General features: G+C 39.2%; 1 protein-coding gene across 3 annotated transcripts in view; it reads left to right on the forward strand.

Moving 5' to 3' along the window:
* Ppp1r1c (protein phosphatase 1 regulatory inhibitor subunit 1C) overlaps window positions 1-25,442 on the forward strand; it is a 112,802-nt gene that overhangs the window by 55,069 nt on the left and 32,291 nt on the right. For 2 of the 3 annotated variants that reach the window (XM_040745689.1, XM_005064620.4), the window contains exon 4: window positions 2,254-2,314. In XM_040745689.1, coding sequence (XP_040601623.1) covers window positions 2,254-2,314 — 61 coding nt within the window. Of the gene's footprint in view, window positions 1-2,253; window positions 2,326-25,442 lie in introns of all 3 variants that reach the window. The other variant, XM_040745690.1, reaches the window with a different exon arrangement.

Raw genomic sequence — 25,442 nt, forward strand, 5'->3', positions numbered from 1 at the left:
TAGGAAGTAGAAGGCAGGGGAGACTTGGGGATCTGATAGAATAGATTAAGGGAGACTTGGGGATCTGATAGAATAGATTAAATATGAAGAAGTTAAGTATGCCCAGTAATGTTCCAAAGAGATAATGGATGGACTGTGGGTGTCAGCAGTTCCCATGATCCTGAGTATGCATGTAACACCCAAAGAGGAAATTCTTGAAAGTGCAAAATACCAAATAATATTTTGCACAAATAATAATTTACTGTGAGTAAATGCAAAAATGCTTTGAAAATTAAGCACTTATATAAAGTAGGTTTCATTATGTTTCATCATTATCTTACTAAAAGACAACATAACACTTCCATAGGATTAACTTTTGGTGTATCTTAGAATGTATATAGGGAAAAAGATACAAGATACAAAGGTAGTAGCTGCTTATCAAGATCAGGCTGACGTGACTGACCCAAGAACGAACAATCTCCCAGAATCATCCATCACTCACGCTGTTAATGTTAATGTAGACTGGTACCAAGGAACTTTTGTCACAAAGAATATGCTGTCTTGGCACATGGCTTGATGGGGAGTGGGCCTGTGTGTGAGGCCCTGAGTGGATCCTCAATATAAAGAGAAAACAACCACTTGGTCAGCCTTTTCATTTGCTAAGCATTTGGGCAAGTATTTGTTTTAATTTTCTTATCTTTATTTTCTGATAGATGTAATTGTATCAGTGAATAACAATATCTGGATGTGATTTTGAGGACAATTTAGTTTGTATTAATGTGCCTCAATTTAAGTTTAAACTTTAAATATAGTTTCTATTTACAAACTCTACACCTTATGTTCTTTCTTATAAGCATTGGAAATATAAAGCCACCCCTCAAATATATACTGTAACAATTTATACTTAGTTTTCCTCAGCAAAGATCACTTTAGACACTAGAACTCATTGACTAGGACCCTTTCTTTCATCACATTAAGATATAAATTAATGTCATTTAAAAAATGCTTCTAAGTCTCATGTATCCTCAGTGTCACTGGATGGTAGTAGCTGGCCTTGAACTTCTCACCCTCCTTCTCTCACCTCTCTAGTGGTAGGATTACACACATGCACAGCTATGTTTATGAAGTGATGGATACCAAACACAAGGCTTTATAGGTGCTAGGCAGCGCTATGTTTCTATCCTTTCAATAAATATCAGTGTCAAAAATATAAATAAGTAATGCATTGTATTGTTACATTGCATCAATTAATATACATTGTTAATAAGTCATTTGGACACTATCTGATTAGTGAATGAACCATATACATGATAAGAAAAAATAATATCTATAATATATAGATGATTCCATATGATTATAGAATGATGGTTTTGACCATGAAGTATGTTCTTACTTTTATCATTTTAAATGAAAAACCTCTTAATAATCTAATCCTGATCTGGGGTATTTAGGTAACAATGCTATGGAGAAGTTTTGGTTAGAAATGACTTATCATTTAGACAGAGTAATATTACCATAACATTTTCATTCTGAGTAAGGCAGGGCTTAGATTGAATGTGGGAATTCAAGAGAGTTTTGGATTTCTTTTATGAATTAAGGACTCCAATCTCCTTGGAACACTCATTAATTACAGAGGCAGAAAAAATACACACACATACATACATATTATGTGTATGCCTATAATCTATATCTGTATCTATATACTACTGGAATATTTTTGAAGTATACTTTGTCTCAGAACCCATGTTTCTCTTGCAATTAGATTAATATCCTTTTATTTCCTTAAAATAAACTAATCTAAGGGCAGGCAAGCTGGTTCAATAAGTTAAGGCACTGGCACTTGCCACCCAAGTCTGACACCTCAGGTTTGATCTCCCAGACCCACATTGTGAGAGAGAAGAAGCGATTCTACAAATTATCCTCTGACCTAGACACACGTGTCATGATATGTGCACACCCACACATATACACACAATTGACAAATAAGCAAACAAACAAATAAAAAATAAATGAAGCAGTACAATTACACACAATACCGTTAAACTAATGTTAAAAAGGAAAATACAATGCATGAGAATTTCATGATAAATAGACCTTTGACTTTATATAGCTCAGAGGGAGTTCTGTGCTATCACTGAGCATGTCTGTTACAGTTCTACTTGACAGAAAGACATCAGAAAGCCCTTTGAGATACAGTGCAGTTTTATCTATGTAACATCTGACAGCAATATGCTTTTTACGCATGTCTAAAGCTTTCTATTTCCTTGTCCGCAGTCGCAGAATGCATCACCTAAGCAAAGGAAGCAGAGTGTGTACACACCACCTGCCATGAAAGGTATTGTTCAGGTACCATTTGGGGGTGTCATGAGTGATGGATGTCAGGACTGGCAGGCTGTTTGTCCCTAAGGCTGTTAATAGATCTTATGCTCGCCTCAGCTCTGCCACTCTCAGCAGGGTGGTGATCAGGAAGATGTTTACATCTTGGAAGCATTGTTTGTAGTTGAAGAATTGATGACTGCAATCTGAGAATGGAAAAAATCAATTCTCAAAATTGTGTCAAAGAGTTTTTTTCTTTTACCTTTCCTTATATCTTTTCTTTGAGAGAATTTTCCCATAATCTTTAATTATTCTTACTGATTGGCATATGATTATCAGGTTGGTTTTTTTTCCCCCTTAAGCAAAGCAGGAAAGGGTGAGCTAGGTGAAAATGGAATGTCAAGGTTTGCCTCATTGCCTTATGTCAGGAGCATGTCTGCTGAACCCAGTCTAGCACCAATGTGCTGTACTCCTAACAGTGGCCCAAATCACAACCGAGAATGCTAGCTCAGATGCTGGCATTTTCCCAGAATTTCTCTTCAAAATGGAACTGCCAAGTAACATCTAAGTGTATTAGTATTTTGACCAATACTAGTTCCAAGAAAGACTTCTTTTCTTTTTCATACAAAAATGTTCCTGACACAGGCTGTGTCTGTTCAGGCCAGTATCTTGCCTTCCAGCTTGGCTCCGTGGCTGCTGGCTCAGGGTTCATCACATAGCCCTCCAGTTCTGATTCAGTACCCCGCAAGTCAGCAGGGAAGCTTAGAAGTCTAAACTAAGAGTGAGCATTTCTACTTTATTCTCCTTTCAGGGAGGTGGCATATAAATGGACCCACAGCTACTCTCAGTAAACTTCCATCCCATGTAGTTAGAAAAGGCTGTGTCTGTACAAGGATGAATAAATAATGCATTCATCTGTATTGTAGTTTATCCCAAAGTAATTACTGAAATTCCTACGCATCCCTGTCTAAAGATTAGTGCAGCATTTTAAAGGTATTTCTTTACTGTAAGTGATTTGTATTCTACAAGACACATCAGTTTTGGCATGAATGGACAACAATGAAAGATATACGTGCAGTTTCCCAATTCTTTCCTCTGTTTTATTTTGGGATAGCTTAAGCTAAATAAAGTAGTCCTCATGTCCTCGGAGAATATATTATTTTGAAAGGAAAATCTTAAACTCCAAGACCTAAGGGGCCATGGTGCTCATTATTTTTAGCTCTCAAATATCTTAAGAATGTGGGATTCTAGCCTTTAAGGAAGTGAGTTTTATGGAAGCATTTTTATATAACTTTGTACTGTGGAACCATTGTTTTTCAACAACCACCATCTATAGCAATGAGGTACAGCCTGAAGGAAGTACAGCTGAGCTTTCAAGAAGGGATCTGAGCTTTGATACAAGTGACCTAGTGAATATCGCTGTGAGTTTTCAGCTATGATAGAAGAAAAGAAATGATATCATCCATCTATCTGTTGCTAAGAGCTGGGAATGTGTGTCTGAAGACTAACTGAACCATAACATATGGTCTATTGTAACACAAGGTCTGTTGTGAGCGCAGTGAGGGGATTTGATCATAAGGAGGGTGACTGAACAAAGGGAGTGTCCTTGAGATCTTAAACACATTAATACAGTTGCCCCAAAATATAGAGTTCTTCAGACTGCTGTGGAACATTGTAATATGTGAGAGGAAATGGTTTGCAGGGAGTACAAAGCACCAACACAGACAGTATAGAGTTGTGAAACAAACAAACAGAAAACAAAACAACAAAAAGCAAAGAGACAATTATGCCTGAAACTTTCTTTATCCCCCAAAACTTAATTCTTAGTGCAACAGACATCTGATTAGTTTTTGCTAGCATCCGTATACATTGTTGACACATAGTAAACTGACTCTGAATCTAAAGTTTCTGAACCTCTTTTTGTACTGATTTCCATATTCTCTAATCAATTCTCACAGCAAAATTGTAAGTCTTTTTTACTCCAGCACTGTCATCTCAATAGGACTTTCTGCTTTTAGAGCTGGGTCGTTGGACTGACATATCATAGTTTGTCTCCTGATTCTATCATCCATTATGTTTTCAATTATCTCAGTGGTGTGCCATCCACAGAGAAAATAAATTTCTCCTTCATATTCTTAATCCAAGTCTGTGACAAATCTATCAAACGGAACAAAATGCAGAAGGAAAAAGAGGGTGCCCTGGAGCACACGGGTGTCCCTCTGGTTGATACTCAGTTCCGACTGCCACAATGTAACAATTATCTACCACACATAATAGAAAGCTATTTTTTCAAATCAGAGGTTCTCAGAGGAACTCGGTTTTTTTTTTTGACATGGTGATATGTTTTAGATATTCTGTGCTCATCACACTTTTATAACTGCATGGATCAGTCATAAATTTAAGATGTGTATTTGTACTTTAAAATGACAGAAGTTGATATTTTCATCAAAAAACCTACTTTTCCCTCACAGTATAATCTAGTGCTTTACGATCAGATAAGTAGAAAGTTCTGAAGATTATCATAAAAATGGCAGGGGATGATTGGAGGTCCCTGTACACTTTCCTAGCCTTTGTTTATGTGGTTGTCAGCCTGCAATTTACAGAACAGCCAATTAAATTGTTGGATTGCTTGAATCTTGTTTATAGACAGCAAAGTGAATTTGAATCTTGGCAAAGAAAATGGCTGACTCATTTCCACCTCTGTCACTCTCTCTCTCTCTCTCTCTCTCTCTCTCTCTCTCTCTCTCTCTCTCTCTCTCTCTCTCTCCCTCTCCCTCTCTGTGTGTGTGTGTGTGTGTGTGTATGTGTGTGTGTGTGTGTGTGTTCTAATGGAATTCAAGTGTGTTTTACTGCAAAGTAAATGATATTGATTTAAATGGAAACCTGAATATTAAGCATAGGCACAGATAGAAAATGCAGTTACTGTGGCAAAGCCCATTAGTATTATATTTCTATTCTTAATGTATAGTGAGTCAAACGCTTCGTTTACTTCAGGAAAACATCTTCTTTCTAATTTCTTATAAAAGAGAACTTTAGTTGCTTTAGTGTCCTGTGATTATTCTTCTGGGCTAATGTATTGGTGAATCTTTAGTTGTATAAGGCCATTTTAGCCTCAGACCTTTATTTTTAATTCCTCTAAAGATGGCTTCAATCATAAATTTTTAATCTTAATTCAGCCACCTCTCATAAATAGAGCAATAAATGAAATTAAGGAACGACCCAGTGTAGAAATCGAATGACCTAGTAGGAAGGCTAAAACAGTTTTAAGGAGTGGAGCCAAAGACTGTGGCAAGCGGTATGAAATATCACTGGCGAATGATCCATTTTATCTTTAGGTGAAATTGTTTGTCATACTGATTTCAGGGGAGCCAGCATGAAAGAACACGGGCTTTGAGTGACAACTCATCAGGATCCAAAGCTTAGCATTCCCAGTTGTGAGCTGTGTGGCCTTCAGAAAACCAGGGTCAGTCTTTTTGTCTTCTCTCGTTGATGACACGGAGATGATCTGGCATGGATTGCTAGGGAAACTGAAGCAAAACATGAGCTGATAATACTTAAAACAGGCATATCATAAGCAGGTCCATTTTAAGTTGTTATTTGGACCCTGAATGGAGAATGAGGTGCAACCACGTTCATTTCCATCGAGATCTTCAGAGTTCAACAACGAGGATGGGGGGAATGCATAGCCATGGCTGGGAGAAGGACGAAAAATACTGCTGCAGATCTGACCTTGCCCAGTGGGAATGAAGTCTTCTCCAAGGATGCCTAGTCTTGCACAGCACAGGTTCATCATATCTTTCAAGAGAGACCATGATTTTATTTAGTTCAGCTACAGTCAGACTTAGAAAGTTTTCTTTGACATTCTAGTTCCCTTTCAACACAATCTAGTTGTAACTTCATTTCACCCAGTGGCTCCTCACAGATGCCACACCGCACTTTCCCAAGTGAAGCAACAGAGCAATCAGACAGTGATCCAGAAAGCATAGGAGTGGTGAATTTTGGTGTTGGCACAAAATGAACACTAAATATGTATTGTCAGGGGGCTCAGTAACCTACAGGCACACAACTCAAAGACAGTAGGGGTAAATTAGCAATGACTATTCTATGATTGTGACTCAGGAAGTCCTCAAAAGGAATCAGTCAGCACCACACTTGTCTGGCTTTACTAACTACTGTACAGAAACTGAAGGCAATGAGAGAGGGGGCAGGGCATTTGAGCGGCTTACCAGGGTATCTCAACCCCATCTGTCTCTTGAGAACAATGGTTCTTCTGCCCTTCATGCTGCGGTGACACCCAATAAATTATTTCATTGCTACTTCATAACTGTATTTTTGCTACTGTTGTGATTCGTACTATAAATATCTGATATGTGACCCCCAGAGGAATTGTGACCCTCGGGTTGAGAACCTTGGCTTTAGAGGATTTCTGACTTTCTGAAGCTCTTCTACAGGTACTCTCATCATATCTGTTAGTATCTATCTTGGGCTTTTGTTGTTGTTTTGTTGTGGGTTTTTTTGTTCTGTTTTGGGGGGTTGGTGTGTGTGTGTGTGTGTGTGTGTACTATGCAGGGTGGGGTTCACTTGTTCAATACAAGATTTCTAGATAACAACACACATTCTTATTATACACAAATATTGCTTCTTAAAAATATGCTTCTGTTTTTAGAACCACTTCCTTCGCTGTTCTTTAATTACTTCCTCTGAGTTTTAAGCTTATATTCCCTCCCATCTTTGAAAATGGAGGGTGGATTCATTTTGGAGAACTAAGAATGTACCCTTCTCAGAAGTCAAGTAGATACTTTTTTTTCTAAGAAATCGAAAGAGAATGGAGCAAAAAAAGGGACCACAAACACAGACTTCTTGTTATGTAGCACCAACATAGACTACAAATTTGAGGATTAAATAGTCAGGAGATGAGTTAAACCTCAAAATTTAAACTTGGGATCAGTAACTTAGTCAACTTCATGATGCCACTTAAACATTTGGAAGTGAAACACCATTTATTAACATATTCCCACCTTTTTGTTTCTAAGTTTTTACCCATTTTAAAAATTACCCTTATATTTACAACCTTTGACTGGCTGTCTTAGAGACTGGGGGGGAGATGAGTTTCTATATTTGCTTTGGGTAGCCAAATCAAGGCCAGTATTTTTTATCTTTCTCAAATACACAAATGGTTAAATTTAATGGGGTGACTCCTAGTGCCACATGGCTTTAATCACCTGTGAGACTCTGATTTGAGCTCTGCATTCAAGTGATATGGATAAAGAGGTAAGGAAGCTTAAGTGCCAACCTTGCAGAAGGCTGTGAGCAGAAGCAAGCCACACTTGGAGTGACCAAATCATGGCAAGTCCTTCAGTAGATATTTAAACAAACTTACCAGGGGACTTGGAAAGATCATGAGTGACCCAGTGGGCAGGAAGTAAGGCCACTATCGAATCTCAGCTTCTCAGTGATATTTGCACGTGTCTGGAAAATAAAATGGGAGTGGTCATGGAAAACTGAAACCTATCTTTGTCCATCCGCTCATGAAACCTTGCAAAGCATTTAAGATTACCCTGTGTCAGAGATAGTTACATCCCAAATGACTAGTCACTGGGTCTAAAGACAAAGTTCTGGCTCTGGTGTCCCAAATTATTAGTCTTAGCTTCTCATCTTGATACAACAGTAAAAAATGATGATCAGCACCTTAATTAAGACAGAGAAGAGAGATTTAATGGATGCAGCATATCCTGAAGAAAAGGTGAAGGAGGTCAGTGAGCTTAAGTCAGAACCTGGAGGACTAAAAGGAATATTGATATTTTGCAGAAAGGCTAGCGAGGACAGGGTGGAGTTGGCAAACCTGACCGAGCAAACCAGAGGTCTGATTAGCTGTTATCACATTTCCAATTCTGCAGAGGCTTAGGGGGAAAGCACTTTAGCTGCCATCACTTACTTGACTGGGCAGACTGGTGTCCAGGAGGTGTACTCCTGTGGGGTGTGATCTCATCATGGTATGTCTGTCCTGAAAGACTCACTGTTGTTCTGGTCTGTTGCTATGAAGATACCTATTGATCGTGTCATTCCTGAAGGTGATTCTAGATCACAAAACATTAAAGAGATAAAGTAAAGTCAGCGAAGGACAAAATGAGGTAAATTAGGTCGTCTACTACCCATTTTTGTGACCATCCCAGCTGATGGTCACAAAGTCTAAGTAGCTTCCTCTAGTAAGGTTATGTAGACATCACCGTTTACCAAGCTGGGAAATATTTATGTATTGGAATCCTTTTGGAAAGTTCTGGTTCATATCTGCCTTTCTTTTTAAATTAATTTTTATTTAAATTAAAAACAATCTCATTTTACATACCAATCCCAGTTCCCTCCCCCTCCTGTCCTCCCATTTATCCTACACCCCCCCATCCTACCCCTCATTCACTCCCCAGGGAAGGTGAGGCCTCCCATGAGGAATCATCAAAGTGTGTCACATCATTTGGGGCAGGACCTAGGCCCTTCCCAGTGTATCTAGGCTGAGAGTATCCCTCCATAGGGAATGGGCTCCCAAAGCCCATTCATGCATTAGGGATAAATACTGGTTCCACTGCCAGAAGCTCCATAAACTACCCAGGCCCCACCCACATTCAGGGGGCCTGGTTTGGTCTTATGCTAGTTTCCCAGCTTTCAATTTGGGGTCTTTGAGCTCCCAGTTAGCTGTTTCTGTGGGTTTCCCCAGCATGGTCTTGCCCCCTTTGCTCATATCTGCCGTTCTTATCAACATTACTTTTCAACCAATGCAATTTCCAGCTTAAGTCATACACTAAAATCATGTATTATATATATTTTGAAATAGTAGAATCACAGAAAAACTGGGCAATTAATGCATATTGTTTCCATATACTGTATACACTTTATCTCTGTTATCTAAGTTTCACTTAGATAAGAAATCATATAGATGCTATTTTTGTACTTGTCTTGGGTTATTCAACATTTTGGTTCTCTTCCAGACAGCTGCTCAGGGGTTAGGTCACATCCAGACCACATTATGTGCAGTTATTATGTCTCTAGGATCTTCTTGTCTGTGAATTGCCAGTTTCTCAGATTTCTCTTGGTTTTATAATCTTGAAACTTTTTGAAAATATTGGTTGACTATTTTTCTAGGGCACATATTTTGGATCTGTCTGATGATATTCTCATGATTATACCGAGGTAATAGGTTTGGGTAAGAAACCTCACAGAGATAAAGAGACATTGCCATTTCCTGATGTCAAGGACTCATACTATCAGCATACCTCATTGCCTGGCCAGGGCTGGGCTTCTTAGGGTTCATTTTGATATGATAGTTTGCATAAGTGACCCAAAAAACTCTACCAGGGAACTCTTACAGCTGATAAATACCTTCAGCAAAGTGACAGGATACAAGATCAACTCAAGAAAATCAGTAGCCCTACAATATACAGATGACAAAAGGGCTGAGAAAGAAATCAAAGAAACATCGCCCTTTACAGTAGCCATAAACAACATAAAATATCTTGGGATAACACTAAACAAACAAGTGAAAGACCTGTATCACAAGAACTTTGATTCTTTAAAGATAGAAATTAAAAAAGACATCTGAAAATGGAAAGATCTCCCGTGCTCTTGGATAAGTAGGATCAACAGAGTAAAAATGGCAATCTTACCGAAAGCAATATACAGATTTAACATAATCCCCATTAAAATCCCAGCACAATTCTTCACAGACCTTGAAAGAGCAATTCTCAACTATACGGAAATACAAAAGACCCAGGATAGACAAAACAACCCTGTTCAACAAGGCAACTTCTGGAGGAATCATCATCCCTGACTTCAAGCTGTATTACAGAGCTATAGCCCTAAAAACAGCTTGGTATTGGCACAAAAATAGACAGGTAGACCAATGGAATAGAATTGAACACCCCGACATTAACCCATACACAAAAGAAGCTAAAATTATACAATGGAAAAAAGAAGTGTCTTCAACAAATGGTGCTGGCGTAATGGGAGGCTGGCATGTAGAAGACTGCATATAGATTCATGTCTATCGCCATGCACAAAACTTAAGTCGAAATGGATCAAAGACATCAACATAAATCCAGCCACACTGAACCTCTTAGAAGAGAAAGTGGGAGGTACCCTTGAAAGAATTGGTACAGGAGACAGCTTCCTGAACATAACTCCAGTAGCACAGACACTAAGAACGACAATTAATAAATGGGACCTGCTGAACCTGAGAAGCTTTTGTAAGGCAAAGGACACAATCAGCAAGACAAAAAGCAACTCACAGATTGGGAAATGATATTCACTAACCCCACATCTGACAGAGGGTAATCTATGGGGCCTTGGGTAGTATTTATCCCTGGCATACAAATAGACTTTGGCTTCCCATCCCACAATGAGGAATGCTCTCTCACCTTGGACTCTTGTGGGAGGGCCTAGGCCCTGCCCTGGATGAAGTGACAGACTCTGGAGATACACCATCGAGGGCCTCACCCTCCCTGGGGATCCTAGTGGAGATTGGGTGGGGTACTGAGGGGTCTGGTGGGGGAACAAGGGAGGAGGGGAGGGAGAGGGAGCTGCGATTGACATGTGAAGAAAACTTGTTTCTAACTTAAATAAAAAAGGAAGAAAAATATTTATTAATTTAAAATGTATGTGGGTGGGTGCTTTGCTTCCAAGTATGTTGGTATCACATGCATGTAGTATCTTCAGGAGCCAAAAGAGGACACAGTATTCCCTGGAACTGGAGTTAACAGGGTTTCATGTACTGCCTGTGGATTATGGGACTTGAGCACCGGGCCTCTGAGCTTCCTTAATGGGACTTTAAAAAAAAATAAGATCTCTTCATTCTGATATCTACAAATAATTCAGTGTCTCTGTGTTTAGTTCAAATTCAGTTTTAAAATGCAAATACGGTATAGACCCTACTGAGATAGCATTGCTGTCCTCGAACTAAGTTTGCTGCTAACCTTCTCTCTCCACAGTGCACATTTCCCCCCAGACCACTAGCCACACAAATCGTAGTCTTGTTTCACATTTCTCTGGGTATTTCAGGGTAAGGACCTTGAATAGACGTTGCACCCTGTTACCTGAGTAGCATCTCCACCTGGCACTGTCTCTGCCTCCATTTCTTTTCCTGTTCTTCCTCTCACCCCCACTACAGGAATGTTGAGCTTCAATTAATTCTTTGAAAGTATACAAGACTATTGTTCTTCATGCTTTGCTCCCCCAGCCTCATTTCTGTAGAATGCTTTTCTCCATCACTCTATAAACCCTTTGAGTGATACCCCTTTATGACTGGTGATGAATTCTACACATGCCTCCATGTGGTATCTGTAATTCCCATGAGCTAGACAGAGTCTCTTCAAAACAGGAACAATGTCAGGTGTACTCTTCTAATCTTCCATTTGAATTGCAATAGCTCATAATAAATGCTGAATCAGTGGGTAAGCAAGCTTTCTGATTTAGAAATTATAATAATGGCTTAATTCTGTCCATATTGGAAAAAAACTATCAATTTATCGTGTGTGTTTTATTCATTGACTCAATTACTCCCTCATGTTGCAAACATTTATAGAATGCCTATTGTCTGCCAGGTCACAGATTAAGCTCTGGAGTTGGGATGGACTAAGCATCATCTCTTTCTCCAGAAAAAAAGAATTACCAGATGAAAATGGGAGCTGTGTGGAAGCTAATTCCTGGTTGACCAAGAGATGGATTTGGATAGCAGCAATAGAAGTCTGGGGAGGGAGCTAGAGCTCTATCTACCGTGTCCAAGAGAGGCTTCACAGGAGAAACAAGACATCTGTTGTCAGAGGCAGGATGAGTAAGCTCTTTAAAATAGAGGAGAGGAGGATAGATTCCAGGCAGAAGATCTGACAGACCTGGACAGACAGAATGTGAAAGGTAGGTCCCCTGTGCTCCATAACACTGTGAGCTGCCGAGGGTCTTCTAAGGCCTGTACTCAGGAGCCAGGCTATATTCTGAGATGACTGTGTCACAGGCCTGGCCCCACCCCTTGGGAACCTGGCACAGTGCCTCTGCTCAAGGCAAGCAATGCCCTGGTTCTGTACCCAGGTGCAAGGGTCTCTCTAAGAGACAAACTCCACCCACTTTCTCTCTCCTCTCTTTTCTGCCACTTCTTGAAGAGGCAGCTGCCTGTCTGTCTCTGCCTATCTCTTTTCTTCTCCCTCTCCTTCCCTTTTTCTCTTACCTTCCACCACTAAACATTCCACGTTCTGTCTGTAAGTCTCTGTCTGTATCCGACCTGCCATTTGTTCCTTACTTGCCTGGGGACCCACTAAAGGTCCCATCTCGTGCTTAATTATAATAAATGCCATATTCTATTAAAATTATTTACTGAGAATAGAAGGAAGCCCTACCCTCTCCGAGTAGTAGATAGGGGTGGTGTAGGGAAGGAGGCGTAGCAGCTGGAGCGGAGGGAGTGGGAACTGGCATTGTGTAAAATGAGAAAAGATGATTAAAAAAGAAAATGAGTTTCATTGTAGCACTGGAGACAAGAATATGTACTTTGCTCATATTCTCCCATCCCTTGTCACCTTATAAACCTTTGTGCCTGCTATTTCCCAAATGAATTCCCTTCTGCTCTCATGCCAATAGATACACAATGCATATGTAGGTAGACAGAACCTACATGGTAGAGAAATATATAACATCATGTAACTTTGTCATACTTCCCTTCCATTTCCTTGTTTTGTTCCTTCCCACCTGCCTCCATTTTGACCTTGGCCTGCATTCTCCATCCACATAGTTCCTTCTGTGCTTTCATGTAACACACACACACACACACAATGTAGATTCCACTTTTGGGGAAATGATATACTTTCAGATAACTTATGTGTATGGTGTGTATGTGTGTGAGTATGTGAGTGTGTGTATGTGTGTGTGTGTGTGTGTGTGTGAGAGAGAGAGAGACAGAGAGAGACAGACAGACAGAGAGGGGAGCGAGCAGCATGGAATGTTTTTCCTTGTTAATTTTTTTTTGAGACAGGGTCTCTCACAGAAATTGAAGTTCATTGAGTTGTCTAAGCTGGCATGCTAATGACCTTCAGGAATCTTACCTATCTTTCCTTCCCCAGTGCTGGAATTAAAGGATCACAAGGGTGTCCCCAGACATTTTACATGTGTGTTGAATTTAGGGCCTCCTGTTTACATAGCTCTATAAGCTGAGCTACCTCCCTCGCTCTCAAATTGACCTTTAAGATTATTACCTTACATAGTTTTCCAGTGATTTGAAAATATGGGAGTTGGGAAAAGGGACATAGCAATTGATTCACAAAAGTTAATTGCTTTTTCAACAAAATTACCTTCAATTATTGTAACTGCCTCAGTTTATCTGCTTGTCTCCAATACTGTTGTCTGTGGAAGGATGACTAACTACTGGAGCCGACCTGGCTTTTGTTTCCTAAATAATATCTGTGACTTTTGAGGAGCTGAACTACTCATCATGTTATTTTCCAAATAAATTAATGGAAATCCTAGTCGAAATGTGTTATGATATGAAACCATAATAATAAATTGAGGGATAGATTCATAGTGGGGCAAATATTAGGATAGTGTTACATTCCTTGCAAACTAGTGCTGCTCTATAAAACCTGTCTAAACATGTTCCCTCTTAAAACCTTAACATTCTTGTCTGAGCTTCAAAATTCAGTCTTATCTAGATAATTTTATGAACAGTTTCACTAATTCCTTTTTCAGCAGATCCTCTGCTGAAACCCACATTCTACATAAAGCAAAACTGATCAGGCCATTTGTTTATAAGGGAACACACAGTAAATGGCCAATAACAGACATCAGTATTGCTGTGGACCAGTGGTAAACACTGTCAGTCAAATTTTGAGTAAGTTTACAATTGTGACCCTTTCACTACAAGGTAAATACCAAGTAGAAGTGAGATGTCCCAAGGTCACAGTTTCAGGAAAATAGTAGATCTGTAACACAAAATATGTACAATCCACATCAACCTTTGCATCAATCTGTTTTCCACATTGGTTTCATTCTGCTCTAATTAGCAGTGGGGACTGCACTGCACTTGTTTTGCCCTTGGCAAGCATGCTCATCTTCTTTTTACTCTTTTCACCTGATTGTGTAACACACACCACTGTGGTGTGGCATCGTTCCACCTTATTACAAAAATCAAGATTAAGTGGTTTCATTGACTTTCAACATAGTCCATTAGGACAACACTCCAAAGATAATTTCAGCTTTCATTTCAGGAGCTATAATGTACAGAGGTCTTTGAGAATGTCAAATGGCTATTGTCTTTTTCTTTTTGGATGTGAAGCTATTTCACATACTCAATTCTTGGGAGACTATTGGTTCTCCTGGATAATGGTAGTTTTGCGGCAAAGAATCAGGAAGTGAACAGGGCAGCTATGAGAGCTGGTGACCCTTGGAAACCCTCAGAAGCATGATATCATTAAGTAGAACAATTTCGATCCAAAACTTCATCCCAGACTTACCGAAAGCACCCACTATATCCACTATATATTTTTAAAGCAATAAATATTGAAAGAGTTAAAGTTTCACCTTTTGTTTCCTTTGCAGATTTTTAAACTCAGTATGTGGTCCAGCATCCTATTAAAAGATAGCTCTAACATCTGTGCATTCTTTTTATTAAAAGAGATTTTATTTTATTTGTGATTGTGTATATGTGTGTGCCTCTCTCTCTCTCTCTCTCTCTCTCTCGCTCTCTCTCTCCCTCTGTGTGTGTGTGGGGGGGGTTCCCACATGGATACTGGGAACTAACTTTGTTTCCCTAAAAAATCAAAAATCACTCAACTTTGGGGACATCCTCCCAGCCCTTCCTTGAGTTCTTTCTATATTTCTGAAGCTTTCCAGCCTCCTCTTGATTTTTTACAGAAGACACAGGGTGAAGATGAGAAATGACAAGAAATAACAGTCCACCTTTGTGTTCATACACTAGTGTTCCAGATAGGTTAGAGACATTCGGGACATGGTAAAACCTCACTGGGCCTACATACCAATTTTTCCTGCACATAGATGTTTCCCTTCAATGTTTTGAAATTTCAAGAGTGGGTACTTCAAGATCTTTACTAAGAAGTTCATTTAGTTAAAAACAAAAACAAAAACAAAAAACCAGAAGGATTAGCCTTGAGGCAGTGGAGAGCTTTTCTTCAGAGTGGGAAGATCGCCCAGACAAATTACAACACCATAGTTGTTTATCACCACACACGACCGCATTGTTGTGCTTCCTTATGGACTATTCTAGAACATAGTATAGCAGTAACAGCCACTCTATATAATGATATTGGGGAAGTATGTCACATGGTTTTAAACTCTTGTTGCCTACAGGCCTGTGACCTATCTCGGGTATTCAAGAGGTTTCATTTAGTGATAAATAAATCTAAATTCTGTCTCAGTTTCTAGTAGTTCTCAGAAAAAATAAATATATTTCATGCATTGAACATTACTACCGGATGATAGTGGCTAGTTACATTATATTGAAATAGGCCTCAAAATGGGTTATGGAATAGACAAAAATACAGCCACAACACTTTGTAATTTAGTTTAAAATGTACTTCATTTTTAGATGAATTTAAGTCTTAAATATATTCAATTTATTATATTGATATTTGACTTGCACAGATTTATTCTACTATTGTAGGAATCGGTACAGATCTTTGGAGAAAGTTCTCAATATCTCTAAAGTTTTCTATAAATCATGGATTTTGACCTAGAATAAAATGAGATAAGAAGTATCTCCCCCTTCTGTGTGTTTACCTCTTATCCCCTCTCTCCTTTGGTACTCCCCTCCCTCCTTTCTTTCCTGTGTTCCTTCCTTTCTGCTGGCCTGCTTTACATCATCCCAACACTGGCTTTGGCTCTGGAGCAAGGCTGAACTTGCTATCCTCCTCAAAATCACAATAGTACCTACCAAGGCTTTTGATGTTATTGAAGACACAATATATGAAAATCATGACAAGGAATTGGAAGGGAGAAATATTGGATCTGCAATTTCCAACAAGGATTCTCTTTCATGGCTTGAGTCCTGGTGTCTAATGAGGTCAACCTACATCTTCTAATCCTACCATCATTGCCTGTGGTAATTGCCCCTCTACACAATAAATTAATTAGCACCCGTGAAATCATCTCTTTCAAAAACATTTCTCTATTGATCTTTCACAATTATGTGTGCCTGTAGCATCTTGCTTATGATATTTTCTTCAACATTCCATTTTTCCCACTGCTATTAGGTAACTCTGTCATGTTTTAGATAACCCACATGTAAATACTAGCATGAAGAAATGTGGAAGAGAGATTCATTTGGCAATGATTCTTAGCCTATTTGGAAATGTCAGTTTCTATAGATTTCTTTATACCAATGTTATTCATTTTCAAAATCGTGAAAACAATAAATATTTTCTTTTGGGTTTTCTTAGAAGATGGAAGATAAAGGGTCATGTAGTTATGATTTAATTACTCTTCTCTAATTACTTGCTATTAGTTATTTTCCTCATTGTTGTGACCAAATACCTGGCAAAAGCAACTTAGTGGTTCACACACATTTTGCAGGTTACTATGCACCTCCACCAGGAAGACCTGGCAGCGGGAATGTTTCTGCCCATGCTGGCAGGAACTAGCTGCAGATGATCCTACTACTGTATCAGGCAGAAAAGACAAACGGAGCAGACACAGGGCTAGGCTACAACCTTCAAGGCCTCCTCTAGTGACCTGTGTCCATCAAGAAGCCAACGATTCTGCAACCTTCCAAAGTATCACCAGGTGCAGGGAATCATGTGTCTAAACACATGAACCCAGGGGAACGCTTCAGATTCAGGCCATAACATGTGAGCTTTGTGTCCTAAACATAATGCAAACTTAAAAAGATCTTCTGATTTAAAGTCAACCTGGAAGAAGTTCAGCCCATTAGTATAAGAACTAAGATTCTCTCTCATGACCTCCGACTGTGAAGAATTCCAAAGTCAGGAAATGTTTCACCCTTTAGATAGCTTAGACATTGCTACATTATGTCACATTGTATGCGTGTGTTCACGTGTGTGTGTGTGTGTGTGTGTGTGTGTGCGTTTGTGTACTTATGTACCCAAGCATGTGTTGCTGCAGGTCTGTGTGTCCCTTGCTTTTGCAGATAGACTGTCTCATTGGCCTGGAGCTCACTTATTAAACTAGAGTGGTTGGCCAAGGAACCCAGGTCTCTGCCCCCTCAAACTGGGATCACACTTGTGTTCCACCACTTCTGGCTACTTTTTTAATGTGTGTTTTGGGATCAAACTCAGATCATCACACTTGTGTGGCTGTCACTTTATCAGCCAATCCATTTGCTCAGCCCCAAGCTGCCTGTTTCTGAGTATCCTAAGATTTCAAGTACTTAACTGACTTTTAAAGATTAAGATATATGTTATCAGAGTTCAAAGGTGGGCAAGGAGAAAACTCTGACGGTTTTGATTTTAGCAAGCATCATTTTAAATTATCAATTTATTGAATTAGTTTCTTTTAAAGAATATCCCCAAAGTCACAGGGCCTCATTGTCATCTCCAAAAGCTTGCTTTCATTTTATTAAGATAAACTAATTGTTGAATCTCCACAGGTCCAAAGTTTTACTTATAAGGCCAGACCAAAAGAAATTCTTAGCTTTTTGTATCAGCATTCATAGTTTTCTAGACAGGCATTTTAATCTCTTCTGATCTCTGAGATAAATATATATATATATATATATATTGTTTTTTCACATAAATGCATAATTACTCAATAGACTTGAATAGATTTTGGAGTCATTCCAGTGTGTTGGATAAATACTGTTCTTCTCCACATCTGGTAATTGGCCAACAGATCCCCCAAGAATGTTTTGATCCCTTATACAAACACTCAAGGGGCAAGAAGCATTGACTCGGTGGTTTTTTTTGTTTTGTTTTGTTTTTTTTGTCCCCCCCCCCCACACACACACTGGCAATGAGACCTGAAGGGTTTTGCACAGAGTTCTGGTAACATGTGAAAAAGGATGAGCAGCTTGTGAGCAGCTTGTGAGGGGAGCGCCCTCTGCTGGTTCATAAAATTTCAAAAGTCCATGTAGAAAGCAGTGCCTGTGAAGCAGAAAAAAATCTTTGTCCTTTCAGCACAAAATGGGCTTATAGTAAATGAATGGCTAACAGAAGGAGTTCTTATTTTTATTGTTCCCAGATTGAGAAACACACTTTTTGTGTCTTTAACCATTCAACCATTATGTATGTCAAGTGGATATTGCTCTCTGTAGTAAAACAAAACAGACTCTAGAAATGGAAGGCAGTTATCATTTTTTTTGAAAACCCTATCTAAAGTCAGCTTCACCATCAAACTTTCACCCCTGAAAATCTCTGGACCGTCATATGCCAGGGCATTATTCTCAGGATGTATTAAGCTACCATGAAGTGGCATACAAAAGAAGTAAAACTGGAACTGTCTCTTTCAGACTGACTAAATTGTGCCATATCTCCTCTAAGACACTAGTGGCAGTCTTCATTTGGGAAGAGGCCTGGAGTAGAAGAAACCTGAGCCATGATGGTTCCAATGTGTGCAATCTTCAAGCAACTGGTTCCTCTACTTCCTCATTCATTACTTTAACTAGGAGATTATAGTTTAAGGGAACCATTATGAAGATTTAAAAAATGCACGAAACAAAATAGTACACTCCTGACAAGCTGCTGGTACATACTAACTTGATTTAATGCCATTCCTGAGAATGCTAGAGCTTAACAAAAATTTGGACCATGAGTTAATTTCCCCTCTAAACATTCTGCATCGTCATGCAACATGGTCACATATACAAACTCTTTTTAAAAGTGAGTATATGACTACTGCAGAAGGCTTTCTTTTGGGTCACCAACCAGCTCCCAAATCATGATACAGACACTTATTATTAGCTATGAATGCTTGGCCTTAGCTTATGTTTGCCCCACTAGCTCTTATAACTCAATTTAACCTGTTTCTCTTCATCTACATTCTGCCTTGGACTCTTCCTTCCTTCCTTCCTTCCTTCCTTCCTTCCTTCCTTCCTTCCTTCTTCAACTTTTCTTTCACTTTGGGGTTCAAGAGCTCCGCCTTGTCCGGTCAACTGTCTTTGTGGGTGTCACCAGCACGGTCTTGACCCCTTTGCTCATCACTCCTCCATCTATGTCACTGGGCTCCAGAAGTTCAGTTCAGTGTTTTGCTGTGGGTATCTGTCTCTGCTTCCATCAGTCTCTGGATGAAGGTTCTAGGATGGCATATAAGATAGTCATCAACCTTATCATCAGGGAGGGGCTATTAATATAGTCAGTCTCTCCACTATTGCTTAGTTTGCCAGTTGATGTTATCCTTGTAGATCTCTGGAAATCTCACTACTGTCAGCTCTCTCCTCAAACCTATAATGACAACTCCATCTATTATGGTATCTCTCATCCTTCTCTCCTCTATTTTTACCTCAACTCAACCTTCCTGTTCCCCCATGCCTTCTTCTCCCCTCCTCTTATCCCCCTCTCTTTTTCCTGGGTCCCTCTCCCCTTCCCCGATGTTCCCAATCTGCTCAGGAGATCTTGGCTCATTCCACTTCTCTGGGGTATCATGCATAACTCTTGGGAACCTCCCTGTTTCCCAGACTCACTGGCACTGGGATTGTAGGCTGACACTCCCCTGATCCATGTCTAAAATCCACATATGAGTGAGTACATACCATGTTTGTGTTTTTGTGACTGGGTTACCTCACTCAGGATGGTTTCTTCTAGTGCCATGCATTTGCCTGCAAATTTCAAGTTTCTATTGTTTTTTTTCCCTCTGAGTAGTACTCCATTGTGTAAATGTACCACATTTTCTCTATCCACTCTTCAGCTGAGGGGGATCTAGGTTGCTTCCAGTTTCTGGCTATTACAAATAGTGCTGCATAGTGGAACAGACATCATTGTATGAATGGGCATTATTTGGGTATATGCTTAAGAGTGGAATTGCTGGGACATTTGGTAGACTGAGTCCCATTTTTCTGAGGAATCTCCATACTTATTTCCAAAGAAGCTGTACAAGTTTGCACTCCCACTAGCAATGGACAAGTGTTCTCCTTTCTCCACATCCTCTACAGCATAAACTGTCACTGGTGTTTTTGATTTTAGCCATTTTCACAGGAGTAAGATGATATCTCAGAGTTGTTTTAATTTGCACTTTTGATACAAAGAAAATATTTGAGGCACGGGGGCAGGTCTGGAGAGATGGCTCAGTGGTTAAGAGCACTGACTGCTCTTACAGAGGACCTGGGATTGATTCCCAGCACCCATGTGACAGGTCACAACCTTCTGTAACCCTGTTTCAGGGGACCCAACTCTAGTCTCTGCATCTTTATTCATGGCCTCTAGACACTTCTGAGTCTCTGAGCTGATTTCCTCTTCTATGAGATGCTGGTCGTTGGATCTATGACACTGGATTTTATGTCAATTGAGTGTACAGCCAATCACTGGGATGGCACAGCTGCTATCATCCCAATTGTGTGGGAAGCTGAGGTGTTAGGATGCCTTCTTCTTATGAATTCAAGGCTGGCCTGAGAAATGGGAAAATCTATTGGAAATATTCTCTCCCCCATCCATGGCATGCAGAAGCTACAAATTTTCATGTATAAAACTGCTATAATTTGGAGTCCTTTTCCTAAGATTTACTCTGTTCTTAATTACACACATCTATGTGTATATGCCACATGGGTATGGTACCTGTAGATGATCCTTGGAGATGGAGTTACAGGTGGCTGTGACCACATGACAGGGACTCTAAGAATTGCTTAGCCCTCTGTAGAAGCCATAACCATTGAGGCATCTCTCCAGCCCCCTTACAGATTTTTCTCATTCTGCTTATGATTAATTTCTTATATTCACATATTAAGTCATACTTGTCATGAATAGGAGCACCATGTTCGCTCTCAGTGTGTACACGCATGCTTGCTCAATAGAACTTCTCAATGGCTGGCTGTGCCTCAGACTCAGGCCATCTAAAAAGATTTCATTTTCCTTCCCATAAATGAACCACTGGGTCCTTCAGGTTTTATGAATGCTGCCACTGTTCTCCATTTACTCATATCCAAACCCTCAGCATCATTTTAACTGCTCCATGTTTGCTATCCAATACAAGAAAGGCTTTTGATCCTGCTTGACAGCAGTCCATCTGTCATGTCCAATTGATCTTTAGAGGGTACCTTGAATGCACCTTACTGTTGTATTCTTTATATTGTTCCAGCTCTGGCCTCTCTCAGCATTCACTCAGATGACCTATGAACACACACACACACACACACACACACACACACACCATGACTTTATATAAATATAGTATATATATATAAAATGTTTCTTTTAATTCATAATGATTTAATATAATTCTCATGATTCAGTGAAAAATATATTCTACTGGAAGATGGAAGGGTCAAGGGTCTTCCCAAGGGTGATTGGAGGTAGCAGAATGCATTTATATGTGAACATATGCTATGAATATATAACAAGAAAACTTTATTTACTGAGTTTGCACATAGGCTGTTTCTATTGAGGAAAAATGATTCATGGAGAAAAAGATAATTTCTATCATCTTTAAAATTGAAGTTGCCTCTATCCAGAAGGTTTTCACAAAAGTTAAGTGAGGAAGCAATGTGTCAACTGCTTCTGCACTGTACTCTACCCCAGTGCCAGGGAGGAGACCACAGAAATCACTGGGGCATTGGGTAGTAGATCAGTGTTCACCATGGTTTATGAATGAGCTTTGGGAGCCCATTTCAAATAGAGGGATGCTCTCTCAGCCTGGACACATGGGGAAGGGCCTAGGTTCTGCCCAGGATGAAATGACAGACTTTAGAGATTCCCCCCAAGGAGGGTCTCACCCTCCCTGGGGAATGATGTGGGGATTGGGTGGGGGGCTGGGGGACTGGTGGAGGGACAATGGAAGAAGGGAGGGAGAGGGAGCTGGGACATTTCTAATTTAAATAAAAACATATATTGAAAAAGACACTGCTGTTAGTTATTACAGAATTTTAATATCATACAGGCAAATATTCTCTAAAATTCTACTTGACTTATGATATTTTTGATGGTTCATTTTATTTTAAGTATATTTATAGATCCTGTTGGATTTTTAGCAAGACTGTGAGGGTTTGGGTACAGACTCAGAGAAGGGAGCAGAGGAGCTGCAGTCAGGCAGCCAAAGTCTCACATAGCATTCAAGTGGGTTTCAGAGTATATCTGACTCAGTCAAGCATCATTCACTGTCTCTAAAACATACTTGCATGTGATTGGTATCAAGTCATCTTTAGAGATGACTTCCTGAAGTCACTTCAAGAAGTTCCCTTGAAGGAAAGGAGACCAGGTTTGCTAAATTTCATTTTGACTTGGTATGAAAGCCTGACTTAGTGCGGAGGTCTTTTTGTGAGTTCCTGTTCTATATGGCTGCCTTTTCTGGCTCAAGAAAGCAAGGATTGAACAGCTGCTGAATTTTCTGATTATTCTAGAAACAGAAATAAAATTGAAAGAGTTTTTTTTAAATAAAAGCACTCTCAAGCATTGAAGCCCTCAGCAATATTAACAGAGTTCACTAATCAACTGTAACCTACATGAAAAAAAAGCATTCTTTCTTTGGTCATCTCAGACGACCTTTCCCTAGGGGACAGAAGGGACCACAGGTGATGTTTTATGGAGCAGTGATGTAGTTGCTGAGGTGCAGCACTCCATCAAGCTTGGTAGCGCCAGTGGAAAGTCACAAAGCTTGGTTGGATAAAGTTAACACACAAAGATTGAATATACGATCAGTGACCACAGTTACAAACATTCCTTGAAGATCCACGGATGCCTTGGCACAGGGCCAGAGTATGGCTGATTTCAAGGGGACCTTATTTGGGTGAAAGAATCTAAAGCAGAAGCTCAGGCATGTCGCTGGGTTTTTTCATGTTATTAAAGTACAGAAAAAACAAAATTGTGAAGGAAAAACATGATGTTCATATTTGTCAAATATTCATAGGATCTTAGGGTGAGACACAGAGGGAACTGAATGATCAAAGGGAAATTTACTTTTCTACATGGATTTATTTTTTGCAAACCTTCTGTAATACACACCTTTCCCCACAACCACACAAGCACACTCTGGTTTTCAAGAGAGTAACCAGTTCTGAAGAGACTCACTTTAGCAGTAGCACATGGGTAGTTGTGATTTTCCCCCTGAAATATACATCAGTGTTCTATGAAGATTTACTCTTCAGCCACACCCTGAAGTAAAAAAAAATGCATCTGGGTGCCAAGGACACTTTCTTCTAGATGATAATTAAATTCTGGTGTAATTCACCCTAGACAAAGTGGGAAATGCCGTTTCTTCCATTGCCTCTAGCTTTTCACAGAACAATCCCTCAAGAATTTGCTGTGTATAATGTTTCTTCTGCCCGAGGCTACTGTCTGCTCTGACTGTATGACAGAATCACCCCCAGTATATTTGTTAAAGTTCAGATGCTTGTAGTTTCTTACCAATGAGTACATGACTCTACAACATGCCACAAGGGAGGGATGTGTTTAAGACAAAGGACAGAGAAAAATGCTGATCACATAGCATTTGTATTTGTTCTTTTTGCCTCCAGTATATTTTAGGTTTCTGGTCAAATGAAAGTGTGTTGATAAGTACACACACACACACACACACACACACACACACACACACACACTACATACATACATACAAATACACACAAAGATAAGCAAACAACAACAACAACAACAAATACCTGTAAATACCAAAAAATTGTAGACTAAAAATTGTCAAATTATATCAATCTAGCGAACAATGTGCATACAATTTGGTTTGGGAATGTACATATATTTATAAAATATATTTAAAACATAATTGAAAAACCAGGTAAGATTTTATAAAGGAAAAATGAGAGGGAGTGCCATAGGAAACAATGGAATGAAATAATTCTGAAAACCAAGTGTAGGTAGCATAGCAGAAAGCAAGCAAACAACCTGTGAAGTCAGGTCACAGAGAGCTATCACAAGTCAAGGAAAAAACTTTGAAACTTTTAAATACAGGTAAATATAAGCTGTGAACTGATATTAAAAAAACACATTAGTGACTCTCAACATAAAGATGTCTCATTCATAACTGAAAAATAAAAATAAAGCAATGTTTGAAAATGCATCTTTTAAACACTTTATGTATTAGTGGGTTGTTTGTGTATGTGTATGTGTGTGTGTGTGTGTGTGTGCGTGCGCACATGGGAGCATATATTCAAGTGTACATATAATGGCATCCAATGTGGAGGTCAAAAACAACTTTGGGGAGTCAGTTCTCTTCTCCCAACACAGGCAGTGGGCATTGAACTCGGGATGTCCGGCTTGTCAGCAAGCTTTTATTTGAATCATCTCTTTGCCCCTAAGATTTCCTTTTACTTACTCTTCATGAGCACATGGGAAAAGAGACAGAAATGTGACTTTGTACAACTTTTTTGAGAAATTAAAAATGCACTATTTCTTGCTACTACATTTCATTTTCAATCTGTTATAAACGTAGAATGGGGTATTCATTGAGTACCGTAAAATATTAAGTGAAAAATGTAAATTTATAATTATTTTTGTCTGCTATATGAAATTAGGTTTGTGAAAGAAATAGAGTAAAAAATACTCACAATAGTTACTGGGATGAGACACTGTCTTCAATCAAGATAGAAACTAAAGGATTAGGACAGTAAGTCTTTACTATATGCTATACCAACAAATACATAAGTCATGTGTCCATGAACATAAACAAACACAAATTCACTAATCAACACAGTATTTCTATGCAACGCCCCCTCTGTGACTGAAACAGCTTCTGACTGATGCAGCTATCCTTAGGGAGTAAGCGTTTCTCTGTCTTGTCATTAAAAAGAATAATAATGTTCTTCAAGTAAATTAGACATTTATGGTATTAAAATTATATGAAGAATGTCTTACTTTCACTATCCAGGTTTAAAAAAAGTTAGCACTAAGTCAGTAATATATCACTATTATTTATACTTTTTGAATAAACATTGGATTTTAACATTAATGTACAAACCAAAGAAAGACAATGAATATGACTGAAGTTTGTATTTGTGGAATCAGCAGGTAGCAGCTTCAATGAAGCCTATTGAGAAGGGTGTTGTGGAATATTATTTTAAT

Source organism: Mesocricetus auratus, unplaced genomic scaffold, assembly GCF_017639785.1.
Source record: "Mesocricetus auratus isolate SY011 unplaced genomic scaffold, BCM_Maur_2.0 Super-Scaffold_100004, whole genome shotgun sequence".
Classification (NCBI taxonomy): Eukaryota; Metazoa; Chordata; class Mammalia; order Rodentia; family Cricetidae; genus Mesocricetus; species Mesocricetus auratus.